The sequence below is a fragment of the Anabrus simplex genome, chromosome 1 (genome assembly GCF_040414725.1).
Source record: "Anabrus simplex isolate iqAnaSimp1 chromosome 1, ASM4041472v1, whole genome shotgun sequence".
Lineage (NCBI taxonomy): Eukaryota > Metazoa > Arthropoda > Insecta > Orthoptera > Tettigoniidae > Anabrus > Anabrus simplex.
The window spans coordinates 499,615,826-499,635,274 of NC_090265.1; the positions used below are offsets into that span (position 1 = coordinate 499,615,826).

Here is a 19,449-nt window from a genome sequence, read left to right on the forward strand (position 1 = left end):
GGATTACTTGACACAAGAACTGAAAAAGATCCAAAGGAAAGCAGCACAATTTGTTATGGGTGATTTCCAACAAAAGATTAGTATTACGAAAATATCACAAACTTTGGGCTGGGAGGACTTGGGAGTAAGTAGGTGAGTTGCTCGACTAAGTGGTATGTCGTAGGCTGTCAGTGGAGAAATGGCGTGGAATGACATTAGTAAACAAATAAGCTTGAGTGGAGCTATTAGAGGTAGGTAAGATCCATAATAAGACAAAGTTGGAATTCAAGCTGACAAATTGATGCAGATATTATTTTATAGGAGCAAATATTAAAGGCTGAATAATTTATCAAGGGAAATGTAAATTTACGAGTTCTTTGAAATCATTTCAAAAAACACTAGGTAAAAAATTGATAGGGAATCTACCACCTGGGTGACAGCAGATGCAGATAAATTTTGATTGATTGATTGATTCATTCATTCATTCATTCATTTATTTATTTATTTATTTATTTATTTATTTATTTATTTATTTATTTATTTATTCAGTTATTTATTTAGTTATTTATTTATTTAGTTATTTATTTATCATAGCTTTAAAGATGGAATTTTCATAGATGAGACCTACTGTGTTGTGCTTTATGCCATGCCATCCAAAAGTCATGTATAGGCCTATACTTGATTTTGGTGAACTAAATAAATTTATTTGTGTAAATATATGCAGGGTAATATTATGTGCTTTATAACCAAGAACTATTATGTGAACTATTTTCTTGTTTGTTGTTGCTCACTACAGCTTTTGCTTTGCTAAAGTTGCCTCTTACATGCTTTGTTTCCCAGTATTTATTGAAGAATAAGGAAGACTTACCATACTTTCCACATAATATACAGACTTAAACAACTGTTTGGATCAAAATCATAAAAACAATATAGAAGTTTATAAATGCACTTTTAGTCTGAATGTAAATATAATTCTTTATTACAGAAATTAACCTCGTACAACACAATATAATGGAATAAATATATTGCTTAGCATCAAAATTAGCAACTAGCCACATAGAAAAAACATGAAAAGCATTCATTCCTAAAAAATTTTAACTGATGAGGAGGCGTATCTAGTCATACTGTACCGTATTGAATCTTTTAGATTGGAGAATTTATATACATTTTTAATGGAGCCTTTTACAATTAAGACAACAAAAATTTTAATGACTACTCTTTATAAAAGTTCTTTTTAATGTCATTATCAGTCAAAGTCAGTGTCATTTGTCACCATATCCAGGGAACTGGAGCTATTTCAGAATGATGATGATCAGTCTCATTCGTATTGGTTTTATCATCATAATTTACTTCTATGGCTGAAGAAGGCCAAATAAAGGCCAAAATATGTAGGCTACTGTTTCTTTGTACTAGTTCATAACGTTCCTCGTGACTGAATTTATGTTGACTAAGATGGAACCTTTTAATTGTATTGCTTTACGGGAAATTCAAGTGGACACCAGCAAGTAAGCAGACTGTTTCTCAAATTCACATCTTGTGGCTCTTGTTCACTTAATTCTAGCCATATTGTTGGAACACATGTAAACGTATTGTCTCTTTCGTTATCAGTAGTTGGGATATTGGCTCTTTTCATACTTCCTAAGGAGGCGAGGCACTGAACTTCCTCACAAACCTCCGAGGTTTCATCATGGATAGCTGATGTGAGAAGCAGTGAACAAACTCAATAAAGCCTAACAATATGGCTAGGCGAGTCATGATATGTCACAGCGGCGGTTATTTTAAAAGTTCAAAGCTTTTCATAGGCTGTAAAAGACCTTGAGTTGAGTATTCATTTCTATAGTTAATTATATAAAACTTATATTGACAATAATCAAAGTAAATCCATCTGACATTTCTGCTCAGTGGGTCATTTGTATAATAAAAATACAGAGAAAGGAATACGGAAACTCCCTGAGAAATACAGGCATGTATGTTGCCAAAATTTGTCCTCAATTTTTCATATTTTCTTGAAACAGCTGGCCTGTAATTTTTTAATTATTCAATCTGTTATACCATAATTAGTATAAACCATGGAATTAATGGAATTCTGGTAACATCTGATAAAAAATATAAAGCTGATAAAGAATTGGAAGGAATAGGTCTCTTCGCCGGAATCATATTGGAAGATTTGAAGTGAGAAAGTGTGACAATGATCATTTTCTATGATTAGAACTGGCAGACAGATAGGATCAGTAAGGAAAACTCACTGGCTAGGAAGGAATGACGACAGTAATATAGTAGCACTGCATTAATTATAATATTTACTCGATAAAGTTTATTGAAGTCATTCATGATCTTCTGCTTCACTTGCTCTTTCTTAAGTAAACAGAGGTTATTAATGTGCACTACCATTATTTATAAATGACTCAAGGACTTTGCACCCAACAGTTTTCCTCATATTTTTCTGGTACCGGCACTCGATATCGTTGCCTGAAATTCTGAATTATTCATTTCCTCTTTAATATTAGAGAAAGTCATAAAAGCTTGGTTCAAGACAATCTATACCAGTTTCTTCTTTGGTCGCATACAGAAAAATATGAACATAAAAAGGAATAGTAATAGGATAAAACACAATAATAGGTAAGTGTGGAGGAAGGGAGTTATAGAAAAGGAGACAAGGAAAAAGACGGAAACAGAAGGACAAGGACAATCTTCGGATCTTCAAATAGATGATCTCTCTCCTTATCAGTCCCAGTTCTTTTACATCCATGTCTTCTCAATCCCCTCTTCAGGAGGGCAGGCATCAACACTCATTGAGGGACCATCTGCTAGATCTTGTTAGTCCTTGTCACTTCTTTCTTTTTCTTCTTTCTATTTTTACAAGCTGCTTTATGTCACACAGACATAGACAGGTCTTATGGTGATGATGGGACCCCAGCATTTACCTGATGTGTAAATGGGATACCATGGAAAACCATCTTCAGGGCTGCCAACAGTGGGGTTCGAACCCACCATCTCCTGGATGCAAGCTCACAGCTGCACACCCCTAACCGCACGGCCAACTTGCCTGGTTCCTCAGCCCACAGTGACCTGATATTATGTTCATCCTACTGTATTCCTTTTCGTGCTCTTACCTTTATGTGTATGACTTGATTTGTTACTTTTTTGTTCCGTTCCATTACTTACAATTTCTTCATTCTTGTTACTAGCATTCAGGATACCTTAGCTCATAACATCTTTCTGTCAGTGTTGCTGCTTAGCCTGTGTGTATTTAGAACTGGAGCTTGCTGGCTGATCAAATGTGCATAACATCACATAAATATTTCCTCCACAAGCAGCTGTCTTTTCTGCTATCACTTCACAAATCTCAGAGCTTTCTACTCTGTACCTGCACTCTGGCAAATTACCTAGTCCACTGCGCACTGCTGGCTGTGTTAGAGGACAGAAAGTAACTGTTTAATGTAGTGTATTGTTGTTCTGCCCCAGGAACAGCTGTTTGATGTCACCGACCTACAAAGTGACCAAGAGAGCCATCTAGTGTCTAAATGCGGTCACTTGGAGGTAGCCTTTGCCTATGATGCTCCTATTAGAAAGATGACAGTCCGTGTACTCCAGGCGAGGGATATTCCTGCAAGAGATAGAGGTGGGGCAACGCACACTCAGGTATGTAACTTATGTATAACTCATTTATTACAATGTAATTTCATACATGTTTAGTCATTTCATAAATTAATAAAAAAGTAATTACATTTTGGTACTTAGTAAGCTCTCACTGTACTAACAAGTCTCTATTTTTTAAAAATTAAGTTACTCAATACTTATGATGTATTTGCATTGATCTTCTCTTGCAGCACTGCATTTCCAGAAAGCTGTGTAATGGACGATTTCAATTAATGTTACAATAATAAATGCATCCAAAAAATATTGTCAGGATACTGCCAGTAAAATGAATAATTAAGTAATAATCTTATAAAAATGCAAATTATAAAATAAAGTCTGTGGTAGGCATCTCTCTCTGTTTGTGTGGGCTAATCTCAAGAACCATCAAGCAGATTTTGATTAAATTTACACTTTTGTATAAAACATTTCCTGAGGAAGGTTTGGGTGTACAAAAAATTAATCTCTGGCAAAAGGGAGTCAAATAGTGGTAATGTGAGTGAAGGGAGTCTAAATACAAAATAAATAGAAAAAACATTAGAGTGCTTTCGTGGCTTATGCTCCCTAAACCATCGATGATGGATCTCAAGTGTGTGTGTGTGGAAGAATTGCTGAGCATAAAAACCTCTACAAAATAGTCCTTGATGGAACATACTTATCTGTAAAAGATAGTACTCAATAAGTGTTTTGTATTATAATTTGCAGTTAACGTATCGTAGGAAGAGAAAGTTTGGAAGGGAATTGCACAGGGTAGTATAATCGGTCCATTACTTTTCTTAATATACGTAAACGATTTAGGGAATAATATAACATCAAAAATAAGATTGTATGCAGATGACATAATTTTTTATAGGGAAATAAATACCATTGAGGATTGTTCAGAATTACAAAGGGACCTTGAGAGTATCCAACAATGGGTTGAAGAGAATAATATGAAGGTTAATGGAGGCTCTAGATTAGTCCATGAGAAAAGTATAAGTGATAGAATTGTTGGTATAATAAATGAATACAGCTTTTCTTGAAAAGTCTCAATATGGAAATCAATGTGTACAATCTTCTTAAGAAGTATGGGATCATATTTTAAGTTTTAAATCTTCAAGTAAACAAACTGTTTGCCTCACTCCTTAGTACTGCATAGGTACCTTTATAGCTAAGTGAATCTTGAGCAGCATTTTCTCTGAGTATGGGTTTGCTGTTCAGCTTTATAGTCTCACCAACTACCATTGTTTTCCAATGTTAATATAAATAGGGTCTTTGCCTTGTGGCAAATTAATTCAACACAAAATAAATTAACAGTGTACAATACAAAAAAATAATTATCCTGAAATTTTAAAAGGAAGGAGTTCAGAAGTGTGCCTCCATAATATTTTTTTCAGTAAGAGAGTACAATTTTATTTCTTCTATAAGTAATAAAAGTCATTATTTCAGCAGCTCTGTGTGATAAGCTATATATTTCATTTTTGTTCCATATTGAATTGCAATTATATTTTATTGAAGATGGCCACTAAGTGGCTGAAACTAGTCCCAAGACTCATGTAATATCGTTTACTTTTCAGTTTATTCTTATATGATAACACAGTATTTATTATTATTAGGTTCGGTTACTGCTACTACCTGGTAAGAAGCAGAAACATAAAACGAAGATTCGATCTGGAGATACACCGCAGTACATGGAAAGTTTTCTTCTTCATAAGATTAACCCAGGTAAGGTAAACAGAACAGGTGACGAGGATGTTCTTACTTTTGACAAATAGAATAATTTAATGGGCGACATAGTAGCCAAGTGACATCATCACTGACTATCACAAGGCAGTCAGAGTTTGAATCCTGGTCACTGAAGGTGAGATTGCTTTAAATGGTCACATTTCTATGGTTTGTGATCCACATAACACTGTCCAGTGACTAAGGATTGCAGGATTAACTCTCAACTACAATCTTGTGGTCTCTCGAACTGCCCTGAAATTTTGAATGTGTAAATCAAACCATTCCTGCTTCCTACTTTACAAAAGTCAGATGCTTGAATTTACTCATTCAGGATAAGTATTTCGAGTTCCCCATGGGAATTGAAATCTGTGTTGTCTGATGGCCTAGCAGGCATCAATGTTTGTAAAAAATAAAAAATAAAAACAAATAGTGCATTGGCACTGCCTGAAGCGTATTTCTTATTGAAAGGATTTTATGATCCATGTAATCAATACAGTGACATAAATTGATTGTAATTAATTCACTTAGAACTAGTTTCAAACGCTACTTTTTAACAAGATAGAATCGAAGAAGGGACATAGCAACCTTAAAATAAATGTCATTTAAAAGTCAACTAAAACCATAAAATCTTCAAAGTTATGAATACACTAAGTCAAAAGGAACACATATAAAGTGGAATTATTCAGTCCTATGTGTAGTCCATGTATGGATCTTCAATCTTGATGAACAATTATTAATATGAATCACAACACTATCACTTCATGATAAAAATATAAATTGTGCACTGCATATGAAATTACAGAGGTATATGGATACAATCCCTTATAAAAAGTGCAATGCTGCTGCTTCAAAGAATATCCTGGTGTTGAAGTGAGTAATTTAAGTCATATCAATCCGTGTGAATGATTTAAAGAATATCCCTTGACATTCCGGCAGGAGGACACCGTTCAGCAACTCTTAATGTTGAAAAAGTTGTCTTGTTTCTGTCCGAGGCAATTGACAACCTGGCGCATCCTCATAACCTATAACTGATTCCCACATCTTTCAACAACAATTCTTATTTTATCTTTAATGTCCATGAAAAATAGTTCTCTACTGTAACCTTAGCCACATTCCTATTTAGTGTTTCTTCCCTGCTCCACAGAACCACCATTTTCCAGTTATTATTGTCACAACTCACTTCATTCATTAATTCTTGTTACTCCATTCTATTTTATATTCTCTGGACTGCACTGGGTCCATAACATATTGATTTCTATTAATTTTTTAAAACATCATACCATTTTCATGCTAAAAATTACGATAACATCATAGCTTCTTCACACACATTTTAGTGTTAACAACTGTCATTCAAGATCTGCAGTCCACACAGTTAACAGCACAAAAAAAAAAAAAAAAAAAAAAAAAGTGACTCTCGATTACTCCAAAGAATAATACCAAATACAGTAGAGACAATACGCGACACTTACGGATTTAGCCTTTTTAAAATGGGAGACAATTCGACGGTGGCGCTCCTAGTGACTTGACCTGAAAAGTTGCCCTAAATTCAAATATCAACGGAAATACACATACAAAAATGGATAAATAAATTATGTCTAGAAAGAAAGTATTATTGAGATATTAACTTCGAAGTTGCTAAAGCAATTCTGGATAAATGAATGAAGAATTATTTAAAAGGTTATTATTCAAAGACTGAAATTAGACATATAAACAAGATGTGAAATGGACTGCTGTGAAATGGCTTGATCTTTCATTTATGCATTACTTTTTTTGCTTCAGCATTCCTCCCTGAACTTTTATGGTTACATTTGTCTTTTTTTTCTTATTATTTAAAAACCATTGTATCATCACATTAAGACATTTGTCAATAAAAATATCGGCCCATTCCTTACACATATGATGCAACGAATTAACATTTAAAAGCTGGACAATTTTCCTCTTAACATGAAGCCTACTAACAGAAAGAAAATCTACAAAATCCCGGCTTTAATCTGAGAAGAGGGATAAAAGAAAGAAAAGTATGAAAATGTTGTCGATAGTGATGCTTTGAGAAATATTTACGTACAATTAGAGTAATAATAGTCGAGGATTTCTAAAGTCACTGGCCTGAAAATGATCTGAACAGATCTTATAATTCTTATATAAGCGTAACGTCCCTTCTCTCTTGTACACCTTATCCAAATCACTTCTGTGACATTTCAAAACCCACAGAGCACACCTACAACAACACATCAGTATTGAAGGTTAACTGCTGCACTGTACAATAAAATATGCGTATTATATTTTAAGCCATTTAAAATATGGGTCGAGCAGGTCAGAAGATTATGATGTACTATAAAAATCTCTTTGTCATTGGAAGAATATATATGCAAGCACAATATTACTTACATTTTCTTGTCACGAGGGAGGCGAAAGAAAGACTGCGCATTCATCTCTACTTCATAGTTACTACAGCCAAACACAGCACATACCTTTCTCCTCATGTTGAGAGGAGATATCAAGGAATGACACACGCTACTATTTAATTATGTCAACTCACTGAAAACGCATAAATAACACCAAAAACTTCACACACAAATACACGTGTTCTTATGACAGAATCAGTAGTTCTCAGGTCTACCCGCTAGAGAGAGCTCTAATAGCTGTCCCTCAATATATCGCTGAGTGTCGCATATTGTCTCTACTGTATTTGATAATACACATGGACACTGGTTACCAACACGTAAACTTGATATAGATTTCTTACAATTATAATACACAAGATACGTATACAGTATGTTCATTTTTTAATGAGACAATTAACACATTCCAGCAAAAAGGAACAGAATTAAGTAATTTAATAGATAAATATTTACCAGATATTATACAGTAAAAGGAACTGAATCGTGGCTGAGAAGTGATATTATGGATACAGAAATTTCCTCATCAAACTGGAGTGTTTATGATGGAGATAGGTCAGAAATAGTTTGAGGGGGAGTATTCATGCTAGTGAAAGAAGAATTTGTAAGCTATTAAAATGTGAAAGATGAAATTCTGGGTGTAACACTTGCATCTGAAGATACGAGACAACTTGATGTTTTTGGGATATACAGACCTAGCAAGGCTGGCGTTGACACTGATGTGAAATTATTTGATAAGGTAATCAGCTATGTGGTAATTTTCACCATCAGAATGTTGGCCAGCAGGGTAGGGGCGGTGGTGGTATACAGTTTCTAATCACTAGATTGTATGCCAAAAGCCTGGTTTAAATTCCAAATCTCTCTGCAGTGCTCATATGAAATAAGGGCATATGATGCTGTTGATGGTGATTCGTCTGTCGGATGGGGACGTTAAGCGTTGAGCAGACCCCTTGGTGCTATTTGACAGGAGTAGGCTATGTGCCGGCACCGGGTTTCACCCTCTCACTTCCTACTATCATATATCACGTCATTCATTTCATCTCATTAACTCCTCTGATGAGGTTGACGTCATGAAGGGCATCCGGTTATAAAAACCCGCCACGACAGTTTCATTTCGCCTCATACCCGACAACGTAGACAAACGGAACAAGGGTTGGACAAACAAATAATCAGCTATGTGGTGAACGACACACAAAGGAACATTATTGTAGCGGGTGATCTCAGTGTACTAAATGATAACAGACCAACAATTGGTGAATAAGTTAATATGGGAAGAACAGGTGAATCCGGAAGTGACGGAACCAACTAGAGGGGAAAATGTTCTAGACTTGGTGCAGTTCAAACCAGGTGATCTCTATAGAGAAACTGAAGTGATAGGTGGTTTAAGTGATCATGAAGCTGCTTTTGCAGTAGATGTGATAGAAAGGAAAGTTGTAAAAGTAGGACTATTAGGCAATACCATATGGCAGATAAGAGAGGCATGGGGAAATTTTTAAGGAGCAATTATGATCAATGGAAAATGGTGAATAAAAATGTAAACAGCCTATAGGATGGGTTTAAAGCAATTGTTGATGAGTATGAAAACAAGAGGTACGGAATGGTAAGGACCCGTTATATTATAATAGGGAAATAGAGATTAAGGGGGAGATGCATATTGAAAATAAATAGTTAGGAATCATTGCGTGAATAAAGAGAGATTGAAGGAACTTAATAGGAAATTGAATTTAGCCAAAAAGTCAGCTAAGGATAATGTTGTATGTCCGGCGCTCCCTTCTCGCTCCGCCAGCCTGCTGCACGCGCGCCTGTGTATCATTCTGCTTGCTTCGACGCGCAGCCCTCAGTGCGCGTGCCTGACCATCGAGTGTACTATAAATAGGAGCTCCCGGCCTGCTCACTTGCCCACTTGCCCCGGTGTCCAGCTCCAGAATACACCCTACGTCGAGCACGGAGGCTACTCCTCTTGAAAATGTGCTTCGACCAGGTGGACTGAATTTCTGGCAGTACGAGGTTTCACCTCTGGTCACCGCTCCCTTACCTGTTTCCGCTGCCTATGTTCCGTAATTCTTTTACAAGCCATTTTCATTCCCTAATTTATGCAAGCTCCCTTAGTTTCGCTAGGTGGAATTTCTTCAATCAATTGAACTTGCTTTTTAGGAATTCAGGCACTTCAACAAACAAGGACTCTCATGAACATTTATGTTAGTGTGCCAGATAGTTCTCGACTATCAACGTGTCAATTCACGAAGACTATCTTTTCAAGATAGAAGTGTATATAAAGACTGCAAACCTGTACATATTGTATAAGACAGACTTTTATCAAGATTCAATATTCCTTTTTGCTTCAAATTAAATTTCAGTTATTTGTGTAAATATCATAAAGTGAAGCAATAAAAGTTGTGTTTTGTAAACTTCAACCTTGGTTACAACACAACTCTATGGCGACGAGGTAAAAAAGCACCAAAATACAATTCATCGGCCCCAGTCGCCAACTCTATGGCGACGAGGTAAAAAAGCAACAAACTACAATTCTTCAGCCCCAGTTGCCAACTCTATAGCGACGAGGTACACACGAAACCAACACTACAATTCAACGGGCCCAGTTGTCAACTCTACGGCGACGTGCTAAACAACAACCACACTCCAACCAGTTCTGACACACAGCTTACCTTCCTCTTTCTTGCACGCATCTCGCAATGGCTACTGCGGAACAACTTACTACGATCTTCCAAGCCTTACAGCAGCAACAACAACAGTTTATGCAACAACAACAGGCAGCATTAATTCAGGCTATTCAAGCTATTTCTGTCTCTACACAGCCATCAGCTATTCCTCCGTTCTCTGCTTTTGATCCGGCTAAGGAAGAATGGTCAGTTTATTTAGCCCGCTTGCAACAGCATTTCATCTGCCATTCTGTCACAGATGATCAACGCCGCCGCGCACTATTTCTTAGTTCGGTTGGCAATGCTACGTGTGAATTACTACGTAAATTAAGTCCAGAAGAAAACTTATCTGAGGTACCCTTCACGCAGCTCTTGGCCCGTCTCACGGAACACTATGCCAAAGCTCCTCACATAGTGGCTGCTCGCTATAAATTTTTTCAGAACAGAAAGCAACCCCATCAGACACATACTGAATGGATAACTGAATTGCGTGGTCTAGCTAAACCCTGCCAGTTCATCTGCTCCAAGGACGGTTGTGGTTCATCCTACACTGATTCTCTCATTCGGGACATGATAATTTTACATACTCCTGAAGACAAAATACGTTTTGACGCTGTCAAACAGAGTAACCCTTCTTTAGAAGACGTCCAGCGTATTGCTACGGTTTATGAGCTTACTACCAAGACTGCCGCAGCCATAGCTTCTCCACACAAAGTTGCACAAGTCTCGCCTCAGGCCCGCAAGTCCTCTGCTACAGTGAACCGTATGGATAAGGCGCTCTCCACCAAGCATTCTCGCCAGGTTCCCTCTCGTAATGCTACACGGAAGCCCAATTCTAAAAGCACCTCGAAACTCCTGCCTTCCTGCCGAGGTTGTTTCAAGCATCATGAACGTCGTGACTGTCGTTTTTTCAAAGCTACTTGTGAACGATGTAATAAACTTGGACACATTCAGACTGTCTGTCAAAGTTCGCTCCGCCCTGCTAAGACTACTGCAGCGCGCCGGAAGCATATACAGCCCCGCCAAGACATGGAAGTTGATCAGATCAATCTTATTCTTCCCACAAAGGATTCTCACAAAATCATCATTCCTCTCTCATTCTCTGATCGATCTGTCGATTTTCAACTAGACACTGGATCACCTGTCTCTATTATTAACCTGACTACCTACCACGACTTAAGTTCACCTTCATGCTCTCCAGCTGACATCCAGCTAGTGACATTTAACAAGAAGAAAATTGACATCAAAGGTCAAATTAAGCTTCAGGCTAGTTATAAAGGAATTCAGAAGGCCATTCCTCTTCTCGTAGTTAACAACTACACTGCATCAAACATTATGGGCATGGATCTATTCAACTTATTTGGTTTCCAGATACATGACAACATTAACGTCGTATCTACATTGCATCCTACTTCTGATGTTACCGCTCTCCTAGCGCAGTTTCCTGAAGTCTTCGACTCTCTGCTCGGAACAGCAAAAGACTATACAGCTCACATACAGCTGAAATCCGGAGCTAAGCCTCGCTTCCTCAAAGCACGTCCAGTACCCCTAGCACTTCAAGACCAGGTCACGAAAGAATTAGAAAGATGGATACAAACTGGAATTGTAGTACCAGTTACTTCTAGTCAATGGGCTACTCCACTCGTGGTAATCAAGAAACCTGATGGTAATGTTCGACTTTGTGGCGATTTTCGATCTACAATCAACGCACAACTCGAAACCGATATCTTTCCTATTCCACGTCCAGAAGACTTATTCCGTCGTCTCTCTGGTGGACAATTCTTCTCTCGAGTTGATCTTAAAGAAGCATATCTCCAGCTACTTTTAGACGAAGAATCTAAGAAATTTCTCACACTTAACACTCCTCTTGGACTGCTCCAGCTCCAGCGGCTCCCATTTGGTGTTTCATCCTCAGCGGCTATTTTTCAGCGCTATTTGGCTCAACTCACCGCCTCAATTCCCGGTTGTGCTAACTACCTGGATGATATTATTGTTACTGGAAAAGATCATCAGGAACATCTAACCAATCTCCGCCTTCTTCTCCAGAAATTGAAAGACAATGGCCTACGAGCGAATCTCGCTAAATGTACCTTCTTTCAGCCTCAAGTTCACTACCTCGGACATATACTTGATAAGAATGGAATTCGTCCTAGTATGCAGAATGTCTCCGCGATAGTAAACATGCCAGCACCTCAGAACCTCAAGCAGCTTCAGTCCTTCATAGGCAAAGCGAACTATTATAATAAGTTCATTCCACGCTTCGCTACAGTAGCAGCTCCATTAAACGCTCTACGTAAAAAAGGTGTTAAGTTTCAGTGGACTCCGCAATGCCAACAGGCATGGAAAACAATCAACAACGCCTTAATTCAAGCTATACAACTCACTCATTTTCAGCCCGACAAGATCATCACGCTAGCTACTGACGCTTCAGACTACGGTGTCGGTGCAGTTCTCTCCCAGAAGGATCGTCATGGACAAGAACGCCCCATCGCCTTCGCTTCGAAAACACTTAATGACCATCAACGTCGATACTCACAGATAGAGAAAGAAGCTTTAGCCATCATCTTTGGTATTCGCCGTTTCAATGAATATCTTTATGGCAACCATTTCCTGATCATTACCGATCATAAGCCTCTCGTACACTTATTCCATCCTGGTAATAAGATCCCAGAGAATTCCCTCAGAAAGCTTCAAAGATGGTCCATGTTCCTTTCTGATTATTCATATCAGATTGTATATCGAGCCACATCCCAGCATTGTAATGCTGATGCCCTCTCCCGCTTACCCGTTGGTCCTGATACTGCCTTCGATTCTCAAGAATCTGAATGTCTTCAGTTGGACATCGAACTTGAAGATACTGTATCCAGTTTTCCTATTGATGCTACCTGCATAGCTAAAGCTACGGATAAGGACAGTACACTTGCTACTGTACGTACTTACATCCGCAACGGTTGGCCTCTTCAGAGCACACTTCCTGCCCACCTGGCACCTTATCATCGTATGCAGCATCGTCTCACGACTCGTGCCGGAGTTGTACTACTAGAAGCAGGCACCATCTTCCGAGTGGTTATCCCACTTAGCCTACAGAAACAAGTTCTCGAATTATTACACCAAAGCCATTGGGGTATCTCCAGAACAAAGCAACTCGCCCGTCAACACTGCTACTGGCCCGGTATTGATGCCGCCATCGAAAAGCTAATACGTCATTGTGAGCAATGTCAAACGAATCAGAACGCCCCGTCTTCTGATCTTGCTTCATGGCCTCCTGCTACTACTCCATGGGAACGAGTTCACATCGATTTCGCAGGTCCTTTCCTCAATTCCATGTGGTTAATAGTCATCGATTCACTGTCAAACTTTCCATATGTAGTGGATATGCATTCGACTACTACAACCGAAGCTACCATTCGTGCTCTCCAGAAAATCTTTACTACAGAAGGTTTACCGCAAGTACTCATTTCGGACAACGGACCTCAATTTACAGCTACTGCTTTTCAGAACTTTTGTACACATAATGGCATTCGTCATATCCTAGCACCACCTTTTCACCCTCAATCTAATGGTGAAGCTGAACGCTTCGTACAAACATTTAAACGAAGTATGAAGAAAGCTGTCTCTTCAGGCTTAACTAAAGACCAAGCCTTGCTCCAACTCTTAAACAACTACAGAACTCTACCCGGCGCTGATAATATCACTCCTGCACAGAAGCTCCATGGACGACCTCACAGAACTTTACTTTCTCTGTTGCAGCCTCTTCCGGCCCAGCATAAGACCTCACCAACGAAGTTCTCCCTCAACGACAAGGTCTACACCAGGACATTCAAATCCAACCCACTCTGGATACCTGGAGTCATCTGCAGATCTTTGGGTCATCGTCTCTACGAGATACAGACTACGGAGAAACGTATCTGCCGCCATCAAGATCAGATACGTCTGCGCTACCGCCCCTGTCCAGCTATTGATGCTATTGCTAAACCTGATAAATCTATTGCTGAACGAGCTTTAGATCATTTAATAACAATGGGTTCCTTTCAGGACGAGACAGCGCCACTCCGCCCAGTTCCAGCTCCGGACAATACAACCGAGATATCAGCAGCTCCGCCCCAGCATCGCAGTCGCCGCCAGCGCCGCCGCCGTTTCACGCCGTACCGGCGTATTTAGGAGGGGAGGGTGTTGTATGTCCGGCGCTCCCTTCTCGCTCCGCCAGCCTGCTGCACGCGCGCCTGTGTATCATTCTGCTTGCTTCGACGCGCAGCCCTCAGTGCGCGTGCCTGACCATCGAGTGTACTATAAATAGGAGCTCCCGGCCTGCTCACTTGCCCACTTGCCCCGGTGTCCAGCTCCAGAATACACCCTACGTCGAGCACGGAGGCTACTCCTCTTGAAAATGTGCTTCGACCAGGTGGACTGAATTTCTGGCAGTACGAGGTTTCACCTCTGGTCACCGCTCCCTTACCTGTTTCCGCTGCCTATGTTCCGTAATTCTTTTACAAGCCATTTTCATTCCCTAATTTATGCAAGCTCCCTTAGTTTCGCTAGGTGGAATTTCTTCAATCAATTGAACTTGCTTTTTAGGAATTCAGGCACTTCAACAAACAAGGACTCTCATGAACATTTATGTTAGTGTGCCAGATAGTTCTCGACTATCAACGTGTCAATTCACGAAGACTATCTTTTCAAGATAGAAGTGTATATAAAGACTGCAAACCTGTACATATTGTATAAGACAGACTTTTATCAAGATTCAATATTCCTTTTTGCTTCAAATTAAATTTCAGTTATTTGTGTAAATATCATAAAGTGAAGCAATAAAAGTTGTGTTTTGTAAACTTCAACCTTGGTTACAACACAACTCTATGGCGACGAGGTAAAAAAGCACCAAAATACAATTCATCGGCCCCAGTCGCCAACTCTATGGCGACGAGGTAAAAAAGCAACAAACTACAATTCTTCAGCCCCAGTTGCCAACTCTATAGCGACGAGGTACACACGAAACCAACACTACAATTCAACGGGCCCAGTTGTCAACTCTACGGCGACGTGCTAAACAACAACCACACTCCAACCAGTTCTGACACACAGCTTACCTTCCTCTTTCTTGCACGCATCTCGCAATGGCTACTGCGGAACAACTTACTACGATCTTCCAAGCCTTACAGCAGCAACAACAACAGTTTATGCAACAACAACAGGCAGCATTAATTCAGGCTATTCAAGCTATTTCTGTCTCTACACAGCCATCAGCTATTCCTCCGTTCTCTGCTTTTGATCCGGCTAAGGAAGAATGGTCAGTTTATTTAGCCCGCTTGCAACAGCATTTCATCTGCCATTCTGTCACAGATGATCAACGCCGCCGCGCACTATTTCTTAGTTCGGTTGGCAATGCTACGTGTGAATTACTACGTAAATTAAGTCCAGAAGAAAACTTATCTGAGGTACCCTTCACGCAGCTCTTGGCCCGTCTCACGGAACACTATGCCAAAGCTCCTCACATAGTGGCTGCTCGCTATAAATTTTTTCAGAACAGAAAGCAACCCCATCAGACACATACTGAATGGATAACTGAATTGCGTGGTCTAGCTAAACCCTGCCAGTTCATCTGCTCCAAGGACGGTTGTGGTTCATCCTACACTGATTCTCTCATTCGGGACATGATAATTTTACATACTCCTGAAGACAAAATACGTTTTGACGCTGTCAAACAGAGTAACCCTTCTTTAGAAGACGTCCAGCGTATTGCTACGGTTTATGAGCTTACTACCAAGACTGCCGCAGCCATAGCTTCTCCACACAAAGTTGCACAAGTCTCGCCTCAGGCCCGCAAGTCCTCTGCTACAGTGAACCGTATGGATAAGGCGCTCTCCACCAAGCATTCTCGCCAGGTTCCCTCTCGTAATGCTACACGGAAGCCCAATTCTAAAAGCACCTCGAAACTCCTGCCTTCCTGCCGAGGTTGTTTCAAGCATCATGAACGTCGTGACTGTCGTTTTTTCAAAGCTACTTGTGAACGATGTAATAAACTTGGACACATTCAGACTGTCTGTCAAAGTTCGCTCCGCCCTGCTAAGACTACTGCAGCGCGCCGGAAGCATATACAGCCCCGCCAAGACATGGAAGTTGATCAGATCAATCTTATTCTTCCCACAAAGGATTCTCACAAAATCATCATTCCTCTCTCATTCTCTGATCGATCTGTCGATTTTCAACTAGACACTGGATCACCTGTCTCTATTATTAACCTGACTACCTACCACGACTTAAGTTCACCTTCATGCTCTCCAGCTGACATCCAGCTAGTGACATTTAACAAGAAGAAAATTGACATCAAAGGTCAAATTAAGCTTCAGGCTAGTTATAAAGGAATTCAGAAGGCCATTCCTCTTCTCGTAGTTAACAACTACACTGCATCAAACATTATGGGCATGGATCTATTCAACTTATTTGGTTTCCAGATACATGACAACATTAACGTCGTATCTACATTGCATCCTACTTCTGATGTTACCGCTCTCCTAGCGCAGTTTCCTGAAGTCTTCGACTCTCTGCTCGGAACAGCAAAAGACTATACAGCTCACATACAGCTGAAATCCGGAGCTAAGCCTCGCTTCCTCAAAGCACGTCCAGTACCCCTAGCACTTCAAGACCAGGTCACGAAAGAATTAGAAAGATGGATACAAACTGGAATTGTAGTACCAGTTACTTCTAGTCAATGGGCTACTCCACTCGTGGTAATCAAGAAACCTGATGGTAATGTTCGACTTTGTGGCGATTTTCGATCTACAATCAACGCACAACTCGAAACCGATATCTTTCCTATTCCACGTCCAGAAGACTTATTCCGTCGTCTCTCTGGTGGACAATTCTTCTCTCGAGTTGATCTTAAAGAAGCATATCTCCAGCTACTTTTAGACGAAGAATCTAAGAAATTTCTCACACTTAACACTCCTCTTGGACTGCTCCAGCTCCAGCGGCTCCCATTTGGTGTTTCATCCTCAGCGGCTATTTTTCAGCGCTATTTGGCTCAACTCACCGCCTCAATTCCCGGTTGTGCTAACTACCTGGATGATATTATTGTTACTGGAAAAGATCATCAGGAACATCTAACCAATCTCCGCCTTCTTCTCCAGAAATTGAAAGACAATGGCCTACGAGCGAATCTCGCTAAATGTACCTTCTTTCAGCCTCAAGTTCACTACCTCGGACATATACTTGATAAGAATGGAATTCGTCCTAGTATGCAGAATGTCTCCGCGATAGTAAACATGCCAGCACCTCAGAACCTCAAGCAGCTTCAGTCCTTCATAGGCAAAGCGAACTATTATAATAAGTTCATTCCACGCTTCGCTACAGTAGCAGCTCCATTAAACGCTCTACGTAAAAAAGGTGTTAAGTTTCAGTGGACTCCGCAATGCCAACAGGCATGGAAAACAATCAACAACGCCTTAATTCAAGCTATACAACTCACTCATTTTCAGCCCGACAAGATCATCACGCTAGCTACTGACGCTTCAGACTACGGTGTCGGTGCAGTTCTCTCCCAGAAGGATCGTCATGGACAAGAACGCCCCATCGCCTTCGCTTCGAAAACACTTAATGACCATCAACGTCGATACTCACAGATAGAGAAAGAAGCTTTAGCCATCATCTTTGGTATTCGCCGTTTCAATGAATATCTTTATGGCAACCATTTCCTGATCATTACCGATCATAAGCCTCTCGTACACTTATTCCATCCTGGTAATAAGATCCCAGAGAATTCCCTCAGAAAGCTTCAAAGATGGTCCATGTTCCTTTCTGATTATTCATATCAGATTGTATATCGAGCCACATCCCAGCATTGTAATGCTGATGCCCTCTCCCGCTTACCCGTTGGTCCTGATACTGCCTTCGATTCTCAAGAATCTGAATGTCTTCAGTTGGACATCGAACTTGAAGATACTGTATCCAGTTTTCCTATTGATGCTACCTGCATAGCTAAAGCTACGGATAAGGACAGTACACTTGCTACTGTACGTACTTACATCCGCAACGGTTGGCCTCTTCAGAGCACACTTCCTGCCCACCTGGCACCTTATCATCGTATGCAGCATCGTCTCACGACTCGTGCCGGAGTTGTACTACTAGAAGCAGGCACCATCTTCCGAGTGGTTATCCCACTTAGCCTACAGAAACAAGTTCTCGAATTATTACACCAAAGCCATTGGGGTATCTCCAGAACAAAGCAACTCGCCCGTCAACACTGCTACTGGCCCGGTATTGATGCCGCCATCGAAAAGCTAATACGTCATTGTGAGCAATGTCAAACGAATCAGAACGCCCCGTCTTCTGATCTTGCTTCATGGCCTCCTGCTACTACTCCATGGGAACGAGTTCACATCGATTTCGCAGGTCCTTTCCTCAATTCCATGTGGTTAATAGTCATCGATTCACTGTCAAACTTTCCATATGTAGTGGATATGCATTCGACTACTACAACCGAAGCTACCATTCGTGCTCTCCAGAAAATCTTTACTACAGAAGGTTTACCGCAAGTACTCATTTCGGACAACGGACCTCAATTTACAGCTACTGCTTTTCAGAACTTTTGTACACATAATGGCATTCGTCATATCCTAGCACCACCTTTTCACCCTCAATCTAATGGTGAAGCTGAACGCTTCGTACAAACATTTAAACGAAGTATGAAGAAAGCTGTCTCTTCAGGCTTAACTAAAGACCAAGCCTTGCTCCAACTCTTAAACAACTACAGAACTCTACCCGGCGCTGATAATATCACTCCTGCACAGAAGCTCCATGGACGACCTCACAGAACTTTACTTTCTCTGTTGCAGCCTCTTCCGGCCCAGCATAAGACCTCACCAACGAAGTTCTCCCTCAACGACAAGGTCTACACCAGGACATTCAAATCCAACCCACTCTGGATACCTGGAGTCATCTGCAGATCTTTGGGTCATCGTCTCTACGAGATACAGACTACGGAGAAACGTATCTGCCGCCATCAAGATCAGATACGTCTGCGCTACCGCCCCTGTCCAGCTATTGATGCTATTGCTAAACCTGATAAATCTATT

At 40.2% G+C, this 19,449-nt stretch overlaps 1 protein-coding gene across 1 annotated transcript in view; it reads left to right on the forward strand.

Annotated features, from left to right (window-relative positions):
* The window catches only part of Syt14 (Synaptotagmin 14), a 181,830-nt gene that overhangs the window by 118,025 nt on the left and 44,356 nt on the right, over window positions 1-19,449 (forward strand). Inside the window, exons 6-7 of the mRNA XM_068227659.1 lie at window positions 3,424-3,621; window positions 5,211-5,319. Of these exons, the coding sequence (XP_068083760.1) occupies window positions 3,424-3,621; window positions 5,211-5,319 (307 nt within the window). The remainder of the gene's footprint in view (window positions 1-3,423; window positions 3,622-5,210; window positions 5,320-19,449) is intronic.